The 18,890-nt window shown below is 40.1% G+C and overlaps 2 protein-coding genes across 2 annotated transcripts in view; one reads left to right on the top strand and one right to left on the bottom strand.

The window, feature by feature from the left end:
* ankrd13b (ankyrin repeat domain 13B) overlaps nucleotides 1–361 on the bottom strand; it is a 73,507-nt gene extending 73,146 nt beyond the window's left edge. The window contains exon 1 of the mRNA XM_007900766.2: nucleotides 63–361. Coding sequence (XP_007898957.1) covers nucleotides 63–161 — 99 coding nt within the window. The 5' untranslated portion in view covers nucleotides 162–361. The remainder of the gene's footprint in view (nucleotides 1–62) is intronic.
* Nucleotides 362–1,579: 1,218 nt separating this feature from the next.
* Nucleotides 1,580–18,890, top strand: part of git1 (G protein-coupled receptor kinase interacting ArfGAP 1) — a 60,355-nt gene continuing 43,044 nt past the window's right edge. Inside the window, 2 exon segments of the mRNA XM_007900763.2 lie at nucleotides 1,580–1,640; nucleotides 15,937–16,070. Coding sequence (XP_007898954.2) covers nucleotides 1,589–1,640; nucleotides 15,937–16,070 — 186 coding nt within the window. The 5' untranslated portion in view covers nucleotides 1,580–1,588.

Below are 18,890 nucleotides of genomic sequence, written 5' to 3'. Positions count from 1 at the left end.
CACACCCCCACCCTCTCTAAAGCACACACATACACATAGACAGACACACCATCATCACCCACCTGCTTATTGCTGAGTTCCTTTTCCAGATCCTTGTACTTGTTATGCCAAACCAAATAATGCAATGGATATTTTTCTGCCACCTTTCTCGCGGAAATCATTTTGCTCTCATTCTTGTCTTCCAAGGACCATTCAAACTACCTTCGGAGCAGCCAAAGAAGAAGGGGAAAAAAAACACCCCCACACACACCCACCACCCTCCTGGTCGCAGGCACTGTATATATTGTTCGACTGCTGAGCGCCAGGCGATAGATAGGAAGCGCTGCAATTCTTGATTTTTTTTACTGTATGGAATAAGAGGAAGTGGCTGAAAAATAAAAAAAAAAGAGGGAGGAATCACCAGAGCTTGTGGGGAAAATTGGTATTGCATTGGAAATGCATTCACGGTGTGAAGCTCAAGGACCACATCAGGAGAAGAAAGATGCAATGCAAATGCAGAGAGTTCATTTTTAAAACTGATATTCTAAGCCTGGAAAGGATCGTTTATTTCGCACCCCCCCCTCCCCCCTCCCACCCTCACCCTCACAACCCCGAGCAAAAAAAAAAAAAATGTTTTAACAATAATAATAATAATAATAATGTGCATTGCTTTATACTTTATGGTCCACCCTTTGGCTTCTGCATCAGTGGGTGCCCCGCGAGCTCATGGGAGTTGTAGTTCATCTCAGCTTTAACCTGAGGGTTTGCTAATGAAGTGTGTCGTGTGTTTTTTTTTGTGTGCGCGTGTGTGTGTGTCGGAGGCGCCGCGTATCCGCTGGGTCGGGTTTAGATCCGACGTGTGAAAGGAGGCGACTCAGAGGTGGCTCCTGGCTGTTAGTTAAGGGAGTGTTAGAGGGAGGGGGAACTACAACTCCCAGAATACCCCCGTGGCCGTCATACCCATTCGGCGCATGCGCTTTGCCCCCCCCCACCTCTTTCACGGCGGTGGTGGGAGGGAAGTGTGAAACAAAATCCTCCCCCCCCCCCCCTTCCCCTCCCCGAAAGTCCCGCCCCTCGGGCGCCCTTCTGATTGGCGGTTGCTGACGTAGCTCGCCCGGGTGGGGGGGGGGAGGCCAGCCGCCGATTGGCGCGGGCGGGACGTCAATCTTCTGACACGCGTGGGAATCCCACGGAGCAGGTTGGGGCGGCGCGCGCGGGCGGGCTGATGTCATTTCCTGGCTGCTCGCGGCCGCTGGCGGTTGAAGCGCGCGCGCGCGCGTGTGTGTGTGTGAGTGTGTGGGGTCGGGGAGGGGGGCGGGCGCGCGCGCGCGCGCGGAGTGGTGGTGGTGGGGGGGGTGAAGGAAGGGCGCGAGCGAGAGAGAGAGAGAGAGAGAGAGAGCTGTGCGGCTTTTTAAAAACCAACGGCCGCTGAGGAGCCAGAACCGGGCCGCGCTGAACCCAACCGGTCTCTCTCTCACTCTCTCTATACCCCACCCGCCCGCCCGCCCGCTCACCCCTTCTAGACGTCGAAAGGCCTCGACGGAGAGTTTTTTTTCCGAAAAAAAACAGCGCCCCCCCCCGACCCCCCCCTCTCCCTCCCATCCCCGAGATGTCTCGCAAGCTGCGGCCCAACGAAGTCTGCGCCGACTGCAGTGCCTCAGGTACGTACGTGCTGTGACTCGATGGAGACTTGCAGGAGGAGGAGGAGGTGGTGGTGATGGTGGTGGCGGCGGCGGCGAGGCCTTGTCAGGCTGAGCTCCCTCCTCCTCGAGAGCCGGTAGATTGCGGGGTGTATGCGAGTGGGGGTGGGGGGGGGAGGCGAGGAGTGTGTCTCTGTGTGTGTGTGTGTGTGTTTGTGGCGGTGGTTGGGGTGTGAGGAGTTAATACAGGTGGTGGGGTGGGGAGAGTGAGGGTATGTGTGCGTGTGGGGGTGGGGGGGGAGGTTAGTGTTAGGGGACAGTATGTGTGTGTGTTTGCGGTGGGGAGTGTGTATGTGTATATATTACACACACGGGGGGGGGAGAGAATGTCTGTGTTCAAGGGGAGTGTGTGTACAGGGGTTAGTGTTATGAGGAGTACCTACGGGGGAGGGTATATTGGGGAGTGTGTGTGTGTACAGGGGATAGTCTTGTGAGGAGTGCGTACGTGGGGGGTGGGGAAAATATTGGGGAGTGAGTGTGTATACAGTGGGGGGGAAGAATGTCTGTACAGGGGAGTGTGTGTGTATACAGGGGGTTTTATGAGGAGTGTGTACAGGGTGGTACTGTGTGTGTGTGTGTACAGGGGAGAGTGTATGGGCGGTGGGCGAGTTAATTGCAATGATGTCTCCTTCTGTTAAACTACAGCCGATGGGGCTGAATGACTCTGAGAGAGTCATTCGTGCAAGTGCTGAGGTGCAGCTGTATTTAACTGTGTTTATTGATTGGGGTTGAATAATAAACTGACCTATCATCTATCCTTATTAGACTGATTTACCCCCCCCTCTCCCCCCCACCCCACACATGTCAATGGTTCATTGATTAATTTCCCTGTGTCTTATCTCTTTTTTCTTTCCCAACTCTTTCCCCAAACTTTGGTTCCCCCCTCCCGCCCTTCTTTCCCGATCATGACAAATTCAATTTCTGAGCACCTTTCACATCAGGAGGACTTCCCAAAGCGTCGATAAGTGCAGTTAAACATTAGTCTTTGAGACTGCATCTGCCTATGTGTGTGTGTGCATGCACTTGCTTAAATCCAGTCCCATAATGGGCGAGAAGAGAAGGGTGTGGGGTTTGCAATGATTTCCAAAACTTAGTATTGATTCTAGTATTTGTTTCAAGGGCTAATGCCTCGGAAATCTCTGCCATCCGTCAGCAATGATGATTGAAATTTTGTTGATATGATAGCCAATAATGTTGTCAGTGGTGTTTATTTTATAGGAAAAGTGTAAGGGAGGGAAGAGGACATGTTAATGTGCTTTTAAAGCCCTTCGGTCATGTAGCTTAATTCCTTAGTTCTAAATGTTTTTCCATGCTCATTGTGTTAAACAGCCGAGGGCAGAAGCATGAACAGTTCTGTGCCAATTTATTCCCAATGTTGGAGATTTTATCTGTGTGTGACAATTTTGCAGACTTTTTGATAGCAAAACAATTGTTGAATTTAGGGTTTGTCAATGGCAATAGAGGTTCTTGTTGTAGGTAAATTTTGTATTATTTATTTGGAAATTATAATACTGTTTTCTAAAGGAAGTGCTTGAGACTTGCATGTCTTAAATTAGAATTCCCTTATGTTTTGATGTAATCCTTATCTCGCTGTGCATTGCCACTTGTTCAGGCTTTCTGTGGCTTTTATGATATTTTCCTGTTTAGATTATGTTCACTTAAGCTTGCAGTGCACATTAAATCTTTAAATGCGTCTGTTTGTACCCTATTTCCTGCTTTCCTGTGTTTTTTTTAAAAAGCAGTAAAATGTTTTGGCATAATGTGGATGTCAGCTTTTAGGCTGTTCCGCAGCCAAGCAGAGGAACAGATGATGTAGTAAGCCTATTGCATATGTTGCTGAACAAGGTGCCACCAGGGAAATGGGGTCAGGGCTGAAGCGGGGTGGGGGGCAGGTGGTTGGGAATGCGCAGCTGGAGGTTCCTTAATTAGTACAGTTCTAAAATGGTGGGCTTGGAAAAGTAGTTCTGCTCTTTCCTTTGCGCTTTACTAAAAATTGAAGTATTGCTAAATATGCTAAGAAACCAATACAGTTCTGATCGTGGTGGTCACATTTTTCCTGCTTCACATTTACAGAAATTGTGAATCTTTCATAGTTTATGCATTGTGTAGCAGAACGCATCACATTTTTGAGGCTCAAGCTTACAAAATAAATGACGAGACACTTATGAACATTGTAATTTACAAAGTGGTCCTCTCTCTGTGTCTCTATCTCTAATCCCAAACATATTTGATATGTCTTCAGGTTCCTTCTCCCACTCTTTCTTCCCACCCCTCCCACATCCTCTCTTAAAAGTGCCAACTTTCATGTTGGTATATAATTCTAGAGGTTCTGACTAGGTTCTTGTTTCATGTCTGACCCCAGACTGTTGATAGTCTGATATTAACAGTGAGAACCTCTATGTAGTCTGATATTAACAGTGAGCACCTCTATATAGTCTGATATTAACAGTGAGCACCTCTATATAGTCTGATATTAACAGTGAGCACCTCTATATAGTCTGATATTAACAGTGAGCACCTCTATATAGTCTGATATTAACAGTGAGCACCTCTATATAGTCTGATATTAACAGTGAGCACCTCTATATAGTCTGATATTAACAGTGAGCACCTCTATATAGTCTGATATTAACAGTGAGCACCTCTATATAGTCTGATATTAACAGTGACATGTCTATATAGTCTGAGTGAGACAGTGAGAACCTCTATCTAGTCTGATATCAACAGTGACACCTCTATATAGTCTGATATTAACAGTGAGCACCGCTATATAGTCTGATATTAATCGTGAGAACCTCTATATAGTCTGATATTAACAGTGAGAACCTCTAAAAAGTCTGACTGTTGCTCAGCAGATCTTATCCTTTACATTTTTGCAAATGGACAAAATCTAATCCCACACTGGATATATAATCCATCAAATAGTAAGAATGTGAAAGAGTTGAAATTTTAGCAAGACAATGTGATATTTTACAGAATGTGCTGTACCCTGGTGAACTCCTAATCACTTTCTATTCGGTGGAAGATGTAAAGTAGAATACATCCATCAATGTGCTTGTACATATTTGCAAAGTTTATTGGATATCATGAATTTGTATCATTTCTATTTCCAAATTTACTGCGGGGGTGAAGCAGTGGAGTACTACAGTATATTAGTTGTTCACTCATCTGGCACATTAAGAGTACATTTTGTTTCAAAGATCATTAAGTGGATGACAAGTAAAACTGCCAAAGCAAATCAATTTAAAAGTCTACATTTCTCAAGTACCTGAGAAATTTACAAATAACTTAAGCCCAAATTTTTCAAGTCTCTGAGAAATTTACTTTGTTAGAATGTGCCAAAATCCAGCCTAGAAGTCTGTTGGATGCAGGGATAGGATTGTTTTTTCCCCCTTACACAATGCTTATTACCAATCTTAGTTTATAAACCTTCACCACAGGAGAGATTTTTCTCATCATATTATAGAAATGTACTTTCATTAAGTGTGAAAATGTTGATATTCTGCATTTTGATAATAATCCCTGCATTTGATATAGCGACTATCACATCTTCGAGATGTCTCAAATATTATAATATATAATGTATTATATACAAATTGGTTAGACTCAAACCTCAATTATGTACAGCAGTGCAAGGACTCTATATTGTATGTCTTTCACACATGATTCAGTAGTAGGGCTAAATGTCAATAGTCTGAAGCTGTCTTAACGTACATTTTTAGAGTTTTAAAACTTATTTATTAATATTATTTGCATGTTTAAACCAAACACAGCTTTGTTTCTGATCAAAAAACAAAGGGATTATCTCCAATAATGCCTTCAAAATTCTGGGGGTAATTCCTTCATCAATAATAATAATGGTCACTCAATCCACAACTATTTGTGGGACACTGCTGTGCGCAATTGGCTGCCACGTTTTGCCCACAAAATATGAAGTCAATTCACTTTACAGTACATTCTGCGACGTGCTTTGAGATGCCTTGAAGACGGGATAAGGCGCTATATCAAATGCAGGGATTATTATTATAATGGATTATTAAATAAGAGAATTGAAAGCAGTCATGTAAGGAGGCCATATGTTGTAACGGCCCCGCTCAGTGCGCACACAGACTCCAACCTGTATATAAATTCTGTATAACTATACTGCTTTAACATATTTTGAAAATAACACTGAGCCCTACACACATGCAGTCTTCTGATCACATTCAGTCAGGAGTTGATGTAGCCCTTGGGTTATGAATGTTAAAACTGCAATATTCCTGCAACTGATTGCCATTGAATAGCACCTGCAGCATTGAATAGAATTTACTGCACCTGCAGTAAAGTTTTGGGTACCTATAAATCAGAGTTGGCTGGCCTTTTCTCTTACCACCCTTCCGCACTGCCCACAGCCAAATCCTCTTTTTTGACACAAGTGGCACATGAAGAATGGCTATTTGGGTGAGCTGCTGGATGGTTGCCAGTTGCCATGCAAGACTATGAAAGGAGTTGGTTCTTTTAGACGAGGCGGAAAAATTGACTATCATGTTGAAGGCCATTTTTGTAAATGACTCACATTTCTGAAAAGTCAAATAATGGAGCTCCCTCTGTCTTAAATGACTTACTATGTGATGTGAGCCACATAGACTATAAGCTCCCAGGTTTGATTCTGTCTGTTCTGAGCTAGCTGATTGTTGTTGGGAGAGTTGTAGGATGCTATAATTAACCTTATTGCCCTGAGAAGCCCATAGGGCTTACATTTGTGAATGTTGTCTAGTTATCACTGCTTGAAATTTATGTGGATGTTGGGTGCAGCCAGTAATGAGCTTGGTTGTGATCTGCTTCACGGTTGAATGGTCTGCTGAAGCTGATTTCCTGAGCTTACATCAGAAGAATGTTACTCGGGTGAGTTACTGAAGGGCTATGGTGCCAGTGGAACTTTTGAAGAAGAGAAAATTGGAACAGTTGGTTATATATTTTATAACCATTGCCTCACTACCAGCAAAACTTTTATTTTAATCTGCAGAAGAACCCCAAAAAGCCTAGAGTCCTAGTGAGCACTGCAACAGAAATGTTTCCCCAGAAATGTGTTTTGTCTAATACCTCATTTGAGTTTAAGTTGGCATTGGATTTGATTTTGAATCCATCCTTATGCCTGGCTGCTTTTATACTACAGGTGGCTTTTGGAGCTGGCGAATAGGAGAGACCGTGATTGCTGCCCCCCGACGTTGGTTTGTACCCCTGCACAACTTTTTTTTTCTCTCCCTCAACTTGCTTTGGCTGCTGCATAGGGACCGCTAAAGAAGACTGACATTTGTGCATGGAGAAATTAACTTCAAACTTGACTGACAGTGTTGTGAAACTGCTGAGAGTTGCCTTAGACCGCCTGTTTAAAATTTGCTGATTGCCTTCTCAGCTGTATTGCTGATCTTTTGTGTTGCTGCTTATGTGAATGGTCACTGCAGCTTAAAACTCTTAAAAGATGATCCTGTGTTAAGGGCAGTTCTCAGTAGGTAATTGTATTATACTTATTGCTTTAGTATGATTTCATAATCTCATCTAATGGTAGTCCTGTCGTAACCACAATAGTGTCTGAGTACATCTGTATTTGTTTTATGCTTCATCTTTGCCTTATGCAAAAATGATCACTGGCATAGTAAATGGCCTTCTTTCCCCTCTGCTTAACATACAAGCTACTCCAAATATTATGAAAGATAGTTTTGAGAAACTATCTCGCAGCTGAAGATGGTAACTCATGTTGTGACATTTCTATGGAAAGTTGCTATTCCTCAAGCACAGCGTGGAGAGTGAGCTGAGGACTATCCTCTCTTCACATGATGACTGAGCGGGTATACATTTTTACAGTATATTTTGTTAAGCGCTTTGTGGTGACTCAACGACGTGATAAGGCGCTATATCAAATGCAAGTATTATGATCATTATTATTACCTTCCAGAAGGGACATCTTACAATTTGGTGGCCAAATCTGGAAGAAGTAGAAACCCTTATCCAAAATCTCTGGACTCTATCCAGAGCTCAGTTGTTTTGGCCCTACTGTTTTTCCCTGGCTGAGATGAGCCAATTCACAAGATTAGAGACTTGGACCGACCTTCCAGGTCTTTGGTTTACTATCACACTAGCTTATATAACTAAGCAAAGGGAGGAATCTTATCCAAAGTTAGGCAGTTTGGCCCTTCGTATTATTGGTATCATCATGATATGGGCAGAGATTGAAATGATGAGAAGATCTTAATATCATTTGTCTTTAATAAAACTACAGCACGTTAGGTTCTATGGTCTGGCCACACAGTTGTTTCACCTGACAGCTGGCGTGTTATGCTTCCATTAGCAATCCAAGACCGAGTTTCAAAAGTTCCCCAATTGCTCCATTTCATCTATCCCTAGTTAACAGTATTTTTGTTTTTTATATCAATTAAAGACAAAATTGGCTGGTGGCCAACCAGATTATATTCACATGTGAGGGCATTTTTAGTCCTCCCTTTCCCTCCCCACACATATAAACTACTTGACATGTTTGAACAAAACTCTGTACTTGGATAATAATCAACTATTTGAAGGAGTGTAGGCCAGTAATCTAATTGATTATCCAGATTACCTACTATAATTAAATACTCAATTACTGTAAGGGTAGGATGAAAGAATATCTTAATAGATTGGTGAAAATAAACCCAAAGGGTAACTAACGGCTGAAATGGGTTACCAGGAAGGGTGGTTGGGGGCCGAATACTGGACTCAATTTAATAACTTATTTATTATGCAATATTTCCATAACATTAGGTTTGGTATTCTGGAATGATGAGATCAAAAGGGATTGAAGAGCCTTCACTTTTGTGATTTTGTTATAGGAAGATTTTTGTTTCAAACAAATCTGAGCAATTTTTATCTTTATCTTATCTCAATTCTTATGCAATGATTTATTTTAAATTTTCAAACACATTTATTCACAGTAGCCCTTTTTTTAAAAAAAACTGAAATTGCATGTCTTAAACACGTATAACAATTTGCATTTACATTGCATCCTTCATGCGTAGTGTCCCTGAGCGCTTTATGTAATGCAGTACTTGAAGGATTTATAGTCAAAAATTAAAATGGCCCACCCTAATCCATTTTTTTCCCTACCAGACAGTTTGAAGATTGTATTGGTTGGCAAACTATCATTTTCCCCAGGCTGTTAGACAAAGGAATTTCCCCAGTTTATGCAATAGTCTTACAATTTGTGCTGTATTTTGTTTTAATCAAAATAGCATTATTGCAAACAGTCAAATCGTGTTAGCCTTTGGGGGGAAAAAAAAGGCATGGGGACCCCAGAGTATGCATTGGGGCACTGTTGGAGTTTAATCAGCTAAAATTATTATTATTATTCACAACCTTGTGTTTGGTGTCTGAAGATTGTATTGGATGGCAAACTATTATAAGTTTCATAAATTTCAGAAACCAATGTGAGTGTACTCTCCTGAAGATTGTAAATAAATTGTTAAATTTTATGAATCAAAATTGGGGGGGGGGGGAAATGTTTTTTTTTTTAACTGAGTGACTTTTGCCAAAGGGTATAAACAACTTTTGATTGTCTAACAATGCTGCTGTTTGGTTTGACTTTTGATGCTTCTCTGGTCAAGTAACTTGCAAATATACAGTCTGGGTTTACAGTGGTCCCCTGAGCAAGGTGCCAGAGTGCTGCTTCTGGCTGCTATTGAACCAAACTCTAATAAGAGATCTTTCCCTTTAGGAGAGGAAAATAGTGTACTATTGCCTTAATGCTGTATATCAAAATCCGTAAAATGAATTAGCATAAGATCCTGTAATAAAGTAGTGTATTTCAGTTAAGTTTAGTCAAGTAACAGAACATACTAGTTGCACTCAAATTATGTGTTCATATTAATAATGCGTCCAATCAATCTGATTTTTGTTCCTGTGGAGAAACTATATGTGACATTAAAAGATGAAGTAAGATCATATGTAAAAATCCTTTTTTGTGTAATTTGGTTCTGAAATGACATCATATATGCTTATTTATCACTTTGATTTATGTTCTCAATTATCTGGAATTTTTATGTTAATTTCTGACCTAACATTAATGTCCTTTGGGTTTAAGATTCAGAGTTTGATATATTTGGAATGGTGCAAAACCGCTTCAGTCTAGTGCCTGTCGTGATTATAAATTTGAGAAATATAGTGTAGCAACTTCCTTTGAATAATATTTTAGTTTTTAAAAATTATGCCAGAAACCGGTCTCCCTCTGTGCCAAGCATGAATCCTTAGTGTAAGAATGAGCAAAGATTATGCAATCTGTCCTTTTTCCAGTGCTTCTCTTGTTGCTCATTATTCAATTAATATCTCCATTTTGTAAATTGAGTTCAAAGGAAGACCCTTTGGACCATTTGAGCTGATCCTTTTTGAGTAGCATGCCTACGTTCCCCATTACATCTTCAGGCTTGAAGGAGGCTAGGAAACGGGATTCAGGGATGGAGTTCAAGATAGTGTGGCGTAGAAAGGCTGAAAGCATGACGTAGTAGGATGGGCAGGATGGGGGACATGAAGCAGGATAGTGCCTGAGGTGTGGAGGGAAAGCGTGGGTTGGTAAGATTTTAGAGGATCAGAAAGGTAGACAATTAGGGGATAGTATAACACTTTTATACAACACTTTACAGAAAGGTTGTGATGTTTATAACAGTTGTGAGTTAATCCCAAGAAAATCTTTTATATACAAATGTCTTGCACTGGGGTTTTCTGAAAGCTCACCAATAGTTATCATTGTCTATACCTGTGTTTTATATAAAACTGCTAGATTGGATTTGGTTGGGGATTTGTTTGCTTTTATACTTTTTAAATTAAATCTTGGTTTAAAATCTTGACTCTTACCAGAGATTCTTCATTGCAGCAGGGATTAAGGGAGCTGGAATACCAGAGAGTCATTTTTGTGACGCAAGAGATTTCATTGTCTTTTGATTTGCCAAAGCTTTTTGTAAATCCCTTCAACGCAGAGTCGAAACCGAGTCCAGAAAGGTTATCAATTATATAATTTAGACATCCTATTGCATTTCCTTTAGTAGTTGTTTAAAATTGATGTGATAACTGGCCTGTAAGCAGTGCTTGCCCAATCCAAATGCATTTTTTTTAAAGAAAATAATAATAAAAAAATTGTTACCCAATCCATGACTGTTTATATATACATTTTAAGTATATTCTGTGAAGCGCTTTGAGACGTTTAGAAGATGTGATAAGGCGCTATATCAAATGCAAAGATTATTATTATAAACTTAAAAAATTGATTATTATTATAAGCTTAAAAATTTGATAATTACAAGTTTATCTGTCCAAACCTAAACACAGGCCAATGTCAAGTAGAAGTACTGACCCAATTTGCCATCTCACACTGAGCTATTAGTTGACAGTCAATACAGATGTAAAATTTATTTTTTCCTCCCTTTCTCTTCTCCCTCCTCCTCCTACAGTTAAATTACACAGCTCTTGCACTTGAGATGTTACAATACTCATTAGAGTTGGATTAAAGCATTCACTACTTTGCAAATTGATGATTTAACACTTTTTAAAAAAAACAGTTTTGAATGGCATGTATTGTGTACAGCACTGTCATTCCTGTAATGTAGAGGCTGCTGTGTAGGCAGACAGCTGCTAAATGGCGCAGGACAAAATATAATGTACACTATACAATGAGCACAAGAACTGGTTGAGCGTCTGTTGATTAAGTTGCAAAACCGGCTGTGTGGTGATGTTGTAATACCAGCACATGCAGCTGTTGCTTAAGGAAGACATTGTTAGCTTACATTTTGTTTTCTGATTTTAGTGCTGGCCACCAAGAGATAAGCCAGGCCACTCACTCACTTCTCTAGAGGGTGTCCCAGCCTTGCTTACTCCAGCCCACCTGTGTGCTACACATACACACTCCCAGTACAGTGCTGAAGGGGGACCTGTACCAGTACACTCGGCTGATTTTAACCTTCCTAACCCTCGAAAGGCTAATTTTCCTTTTCTTTAAAACAGCTCACTGAGCTGATCAGGAGAACTATATATTTTTCCCATTATGCTTCCTTCCTTCGGGCATCAAACTCCGCCATTGAGTGCCCTGAAACACTACCTTGTGTAAATGGTGTTGTGTAAATGCAAGTTGTTGTTTGGCTAAAGGTTTTCATGTACTCGTGATCCTAGTGATCCTAACATTCAAGTATCTATTGATGACTGAACCTAAACTGTGAGACTCAGCAGGATATTTGCCCGAGGAGAGCACCTAAATTTTCTTTTTTTCTGTGAACCTTTCAGTAAGTGTTGTTGGAAGTGATTAAAACTGGAAACTTCGATATACTTTTGTTTTGTTTTCTGTCCTCCTCTGGAGCCCAGGTAACCTTATACCAGTTGTCTCCCTGACTGAAACCCACTAGTCGTAACACGAACTAGATTGAACCTGGCTTTTCCTGATGCGCATTGTGTGATACATTTATTCCTTCAACCATGAGGCAGCCCATTAAATTAGGTGTCTACAACAAGGTGTTGGAAGTTCAGGCTTTGAATTAAATATTTTAGTTGATAACCATTTTTTACTTGGGACCTCTATATGTTGCGTGACCAAATGTCATGCTGAAATATCCAGTTTTAAATTTTAGTATAATTTGTCAAGGTTATTCCATTTCTGACAGCTGTGTTTTCTAACCAATTTAAGGATGCTGCTGCCTTTCTGCACACTTACTAGGATTTTATTAAAGCAATGTAATTGCATGAGGTTTGAAAGCTGTACAAAAATGTGAAGCCTCATGGGCAGGCAGATTGAATTAGAGCCCTTGTGACTTGGGCAAGGTGTACCCCTTTAATGGGTTGGAATAGTTTTTTAAATCTGATTCAAATGTAGTTGATTTCCTATTCAGATACAGTAATTCAGTTCTCTGCAAGTTGCCAGTTGATCAAATTCAGTCTTCTGCCATTTTTGTTAGCATAGTAATCAATTTTTGTTTTCTTCTCCAAAGTAGTGTGCACTATGTTTTGCAGAATTTGTCATGGTTGCAGTGTAATGCCTCGAAGGTGAACAAATTAAGAGAAAAGAACGTGCAAATGCATAGTAATTTATGTTGAGACATCTTAAAGTGCTTCACAAGTTATTACTGTTAAGTCTAGTTACTTTTATAGGCAGCGACAATGTCATTGAATCTCATTTTAGACTCTGCTCTAGTTCTGACGTGGGACTTGAACGTTAAACTTCATACCCAAGTAGTGAGAGTTGCATGTTAAGCCAAGGTGATGCTTGAAGCTGAATCCATGTGTAAAAAGATGAAGCTATTTAATCCAATTGCATTGGATATATTCATCCTTTAAAATTGTAGGAAAGATTTCAGTTTCTAAGGATCACCTTTAGGACTGAAAACAATTGTTGATTCCAGTCAGACATGGCTGTGTAGTACCTTTCACTTAATTCTACTGAAGACTAATGACCCATCTTGTTTTGCTTGGTTTCACTTACCACTTCCTTTCTTTTCTCCCCCCCCCCCCCCCCCCCCCCCCCCCAACCCACAAACCGGCCTGCCCACTATCTATAAATATCTCATTGTTCTGTTCCCGCTTCCCAATCAGCAATAAAGTCAACAGATCAGCTGTTGCTGTCCAGTAGTTGGTAATTTGAGCCACCAATGTAGACAATTGTAAACCTTCAAGACATTCTTTACATTTAGGCCATTCGTTCATTATGTTACTGTATTACCTTAGTATCTTTGGAATATAATCATTTGTCTGGTGAGTTCTATGCATTAACTCTACAATGAGAACCTTTCAAACAGTGAAAGCGATTCTTTTTTATTAAACGATAAGTGGCTTAATTCATTTAATGAAAATGCTGCTTAATGAAAGTTAATCTGGTGTTTTTTTTCAGAAGAATTGGTAGTTTTTAAAAACTGGTGACTTTTGTTGGTGAACAAAAGTACTAGTTTCACCAGTTAGAAACTATCTGCAGAATTCCAAATGAAAGGACTAAAGTGTATTCCATTGTCAGCTGTAGTACTGAGCTACTTCCCTCAATGACCGTTAACAATATACAGTATTCATTTTTCTCTTTTATTACAAAGGTTCCTTTATGGAGTATAACTTCCATCATTGAATATTAAGTAGTTGAGACGTTCCCAATATTACGGACGCTATTTATTTAGAAATTTCTATTTCTTTTGTCCTTCATCCTCGCTGTCAATGGAATGCATATTTGAAAATGCACTCTAGATTTGTAAAGTTACAAGTGCAAATGAAACATTACATTACATGAACGTTCAAGTGAAATCATGTGGAATTACTTGGGGTGTTACTAAAAAATCTGTGTAAACGGCATGGAAGTGTATTACAACGTAAACCACAATACACAATGTTTTAACCTAGTGCATTCAGAACTTGAAATGAGAGACATCAGCCAACAACAACTTGGATTTATATAGTGTCCTCCATGCTGGACGGCGTCTCAGGGCACTTCTCAGTAACAGATCCCGGGGCCGAACGAGGGAGAGGAAGGTGACCAAAGGCGCGGTCGAAAAGAAAGGCCTTCAGCCGAGACCTGAAAATAGGAATAGAGGGGGCGAAGAGAGTGAGGAAGGGAGTTCCAGAGCCTCGGGGCTTAATGGCTGAAACAGCCATACTATTTCTAGGAAATGATCTATTTGTGGGCCTGTTTGCATATCCCTTCATATTACTTAAAAGGAATTTCTTCCAGTGTGTTGGCCAACAATCCTCCAGTAAAATTGATCATTTACTGTTTGTGGGACAATGCTATGGACAATATAATAATAATCCTTGCATTTGATATAGAGCTTTACATGTCTTCTAGACACCTCAAAGTGCTTCACAGAATATACTGTGAATTGACTGTATATTTGTTGTGTGTGTGTATATATATAGCTGTCCTGTTGCCTATAAAAAGTGACTATCTGGCAGTAATAATTACTATAAATGATTTTGAGTCGGTTTAGTCTGATAAGGTGTAATAAAAGTGGAAGTTCTTCTAGTGTGAAGTTATTTACATCTCTGTTAATGTTTGCTGCCATAAGTTTGTTTTACCTCTTCTGAAGGACTTACTTTATAGGTATTTGCCGCTCTCCAGCACCTTGCTCAGTAGGCAATTCATATGTGAGCCAGAATGATGAAGGATTTCTCAACTGTGGGTAGCCATCTCTTCTATCACGTCCACATATATACAATTTTTTTTGCTGAAGTTACTTTTCAGCTCTCAGTGCAACAACACATACTGGAGTTCAACTTCAGACTTTATGGGCTCAGTATAGTTCGATTTTCATCTTAATTGGCCTTAATTCCAACATGGGCAATAATCCCATTTCATTTTTGTGCAATAAATTTCAGCTCTTTATCATTTTACACGCTGTTTGCCCACAGAATGAATTTTGCGTGCACTTCAATTAAAATATAACAGCTTTTCAATGGCCACAGTGCCATAACATAGATCAACTCCGCTGCACAGTGAGCTATTGAAGCTAATGATGTGCTCCTGCTTCCTCTTGAAACTAGACATTACATAATCAAGGTTATTATTTGATGCCAAATATTGTCATGAAAGGGGTTTTCAAGGTGTTAGATTTATGCTGACATTCTACAACTGCAGACTGGCTTTTGAGATATTGTAAAGTAGTTCCTTGAGAATCTAAAGCTGACTGACTCATCCCAGCTGAGACATCAGTAACTAATTTCTCTTGGGATTTTATGAAGCTGGAGGCCACGATTATCACCTCATCTTTTATGAATTGGTAGTGAGTGCACAACTCGAATGTTAAAGACCTTGATCTGTTTGTTTTCTTGTTTCAATCCATGCAGTTATGAATTTAGTAAGCTAACACATATTGTGTTCATGGTTAGAGATCCTGAGAATGGCCAGTTATATTGAACTGGTGAGGGTTGAGTTGTTGCCCAGTGGTTTGTTTATGTTACCACAGAAGTTACCTAGTTACTGTCTAAATATACAAAATAGATCTGTATAATGCAATGGCTTCTTCCTTCTTTGTTTAAATGTTCCATTTACATCTACTGTACATAATATCCCCCTATTCCAACTGCTTTGGGACGTCCTCCCAACGTGAAAGGCGCTATGCAAATGTAATTTTGTATTGTAAAAGTGGGATAAAAGATCAACTTTTTCCAATGCTACTTGTGTGTTGCTTCACGACGCTCTTGCTTTATAACATTTTTAAAGGCACAGATTGTGCTTACAGCTGGTTTTAATTGAAAGAGTGTAATCATTGTTTGTATCGTCTTCTGTCTGGTACAGACCCTGGATGGGTATCCATCAACCGAGGAGTGCTTGTTTGTGATGAATGCTGCAGTGTTCATCGGAGCCTGGGTCGACACATCTCCATGGTAAAACATCTCCGTCACAGCTCATGGTCTTCAACATTGTTACAGGTAGGTGATTTGTTATTGCCACATTTATTCTTTTTATTCTCTCTCTAATCTGATTACATCTCCCGTACGTAGCCTTTTTTAAATCCACCTCAGTGTGGTTTCTCTTACTCCTTCCTGTGTACGACTGTGTATTTTGAAGGTAGGAGCAACAACCCACAAGGTGGGATTTAATTGGGTGAAAACTGTGGCCCCTGGGATTTTTTGCTTTATGCTTTCAAAAGTCTAAAGATTGACCAAATTGTGTCTGTAACCATGTTGATTTTTGTGTCAAGCCAATAAGAGTTGCCAGCAGACTAATAAACGTGTTGGCCTTGGAATCTGAAACAACATGGACTTCCAGTTCCAATCCAGTCTGGCAAAATGGGGGTTAAGGCATCAATGGGGCAAAGCACCTTATGTTCTAACTTGACGATGGCTTTGATTGCAAAGGTCAAGAGAATTGCTCCATTTTTGTATTCTATAGATCCTGTACCTTTTTTGGATTGCTCTACAGTAAATTCAAAATACTTTGCTGCTGGTTATTCTAATCCTGGCTACAAAAATACCTTGAACTGTAGGAAATTTTAGTTGCTGAATGACCGGCTTCTACTTGCTTGGAATGAAAGGCGATTTATTTTCTGATATAACCTGCGGGTACTTTTTTTAAAGTAAAATATTAAATAATAGTTAATGTGGAACAGCTACTCACACATACATTTTGTCACTGCAAGTGTTAGAGAGGCTCCCAGCTATTTTATAATGTAACCGTACTGGTCAGCAAAGAGTTCTTAACATTGAACATGGTGCTCATTCGAACAATGGAAACTTTTTAGGTAAAAAGGAAACCTGGATTGTTTCTAAATGGACGTCTGTGAAGAAAACCACATGAATAAGATTATATTTATTAAACTATTGAAACCTCTGCTGTTCTATGTTGCATTTCCTAAGCTCTACCTCTGGAGTACACCCAACTATTTCCTTTACAGATAACTGGACAGGAAGTGGTTTTCCATCACATAATGCTTTCCTACTTTTTTTTCATTACACAGCATTTCCTGTTTGGCAACACCTCAAGCTCAGTAAAACTTGCTGTTTAGAAATTATTTTTTTAAAAAAAACTCAAAGTGAAAATTGACATGTTTATTAACGATTCGCAGTATGCAGGAAACTGTTTAACCTTTTGACCGAGGCTCCTTATCTTGTGAAGCCAAAGACTTGGGGAGGGGAAGAAAGCATGATCTTGATTGTTATTGTGCAGAGACCTGAATATCTCAGTGGCTTGAAAATAAAAGAACTGAATAATGCAGACCATTTGTAATATCTTTTTGCACTATCATTTTGGTGAAATTTGAAATGTCAAAATAGATATAGCATCCATACTACAGAGTAGTACAGCGTAAACACTGAGAGTGGGTTACAATGTTCTGGAAAGCACTCTAGGTTTGAATGACCTCCTAAATCACTCAAGCGGTTTACACAGTCGGCTAAACCCTGAGAATGTGTTACAGCCTTGAACATACTCCCACCGATTGCTTTGTTTTAAAATGTATATAATTTTTTTTCTTGACTAATTTTCCCTTGTGAAGGTTTCTGTTTTGCCTTTTGAGTAATGGCAGGATTTTCAACAATGGGTGCTATTGCAGCTAAACCTAATTCAGCTCTCCACACACATGAACTTCCAACAGGATTGCTGGATACAAATCCTGACTGAGTCAATATTCTCTTTCTCCATCTGACAGCCAATTCAGCGTAGCCCCACAATCTAATCTGGAAATATCCTGTTATGTATGTCTCGGCTGTTCATGGAATAAAATTCACTAGTGTGCAGAGTTGCTTGCCACCTTCAAGTTTTCCTGTGTCAGTTTACTGCCTTGGCTGCTTTCTTGTGTTTTACACCAGCAATATATCAGGCAGGAGGTTATGGGATCAGCTGACTGGAATAAGCTTTTTGCTGCCAAATCCATTCACAGAGGTGTAACTCCTTAGTATAATGTACATTTACCATTTTATTGTGTTTGCTACTGCATAACTTATTCCTAATTAATTAATGTTCTTGCTTATTGTACTGATTGTTGAAACCATAGCAGGTGAAGGTTCGACCACGAAATGGTAACACTTAATGGGTCAAAGTCTGATGACAGCATGCTTTTATATTGTCAACACAATTGCCCTTTTACTACTTATTCTCCAGTTGCATGTCTCTAATTACATTTTTAATCAATCGGGTTGTGCTCTTGTGTTTACAAAGTTGTTTTTTAAAAGGCACAACGGTTGACTGCTTTAGGGCATGGACACATCAATTGGGATCTCATGTCATTGGAGGGATCATTTTATTCTGTTTCTTCACTTGAGAATCCAAAACCAGTGGTGGCTTTTGCACTGAATGCTCTTTTCCATTATTGCATTTGCTCTGGTCAGATTCCAGCTGACGCAATACTAAGTTTTGTGAGATACAGTGGAGCTCTGTTAGAACAAGGCAGAGGGGGGCCTTATAAAATCCCAGCTCGCCTTATAACCGCATTGCGACAGCACTGATAAGCACTTTTCGTGTGCAGGAAGCCACGCCTTGTGCTTGGAAAAAATAGGCCAACTTCCAGATCATCGGGTCACCGCCATTGTGCATAGGAAGTGATGACTAGACGCACAAGGATCATATGTTATAACTGGTCACTTGCAGTTCAAAGTGTAGAAATTGACATTTTGCAATGATTGAACTACTTATCTACCTACTTATTTAAAATCATGCTTTTCCTTCATTTCGCCGCCCCCCCCCCCCCCCCCCCCCCACATTTCTTGGCATACAGCCTAACCCTGTGATTGTGTTCACTAGTTCTTCTATTA

This window comes from Callorhinchus milii, unplaced genomic scaffold, assembly GCF_018977255.1.
Source record: "Callorhinchus milii isolate IMCB2004 unplaced genomic scaffold, IMCB_Cmil_1.0 Scaffold10, whole genome shotgun sequence".
NCBI classification, from domain to species: domain Eukaryota; kingdom Metazoa; phylum Chordata; class Chondrichthyes; order Chimaeriformes; family Callorhinchidae; genus Callorhinchus; species Callorhinchus milii.
The sequence above is the reverse complement of the archived record's forward strand: the minus strand, read 5'-3'. Positions and strand labels throughout refer to the sequence as shown.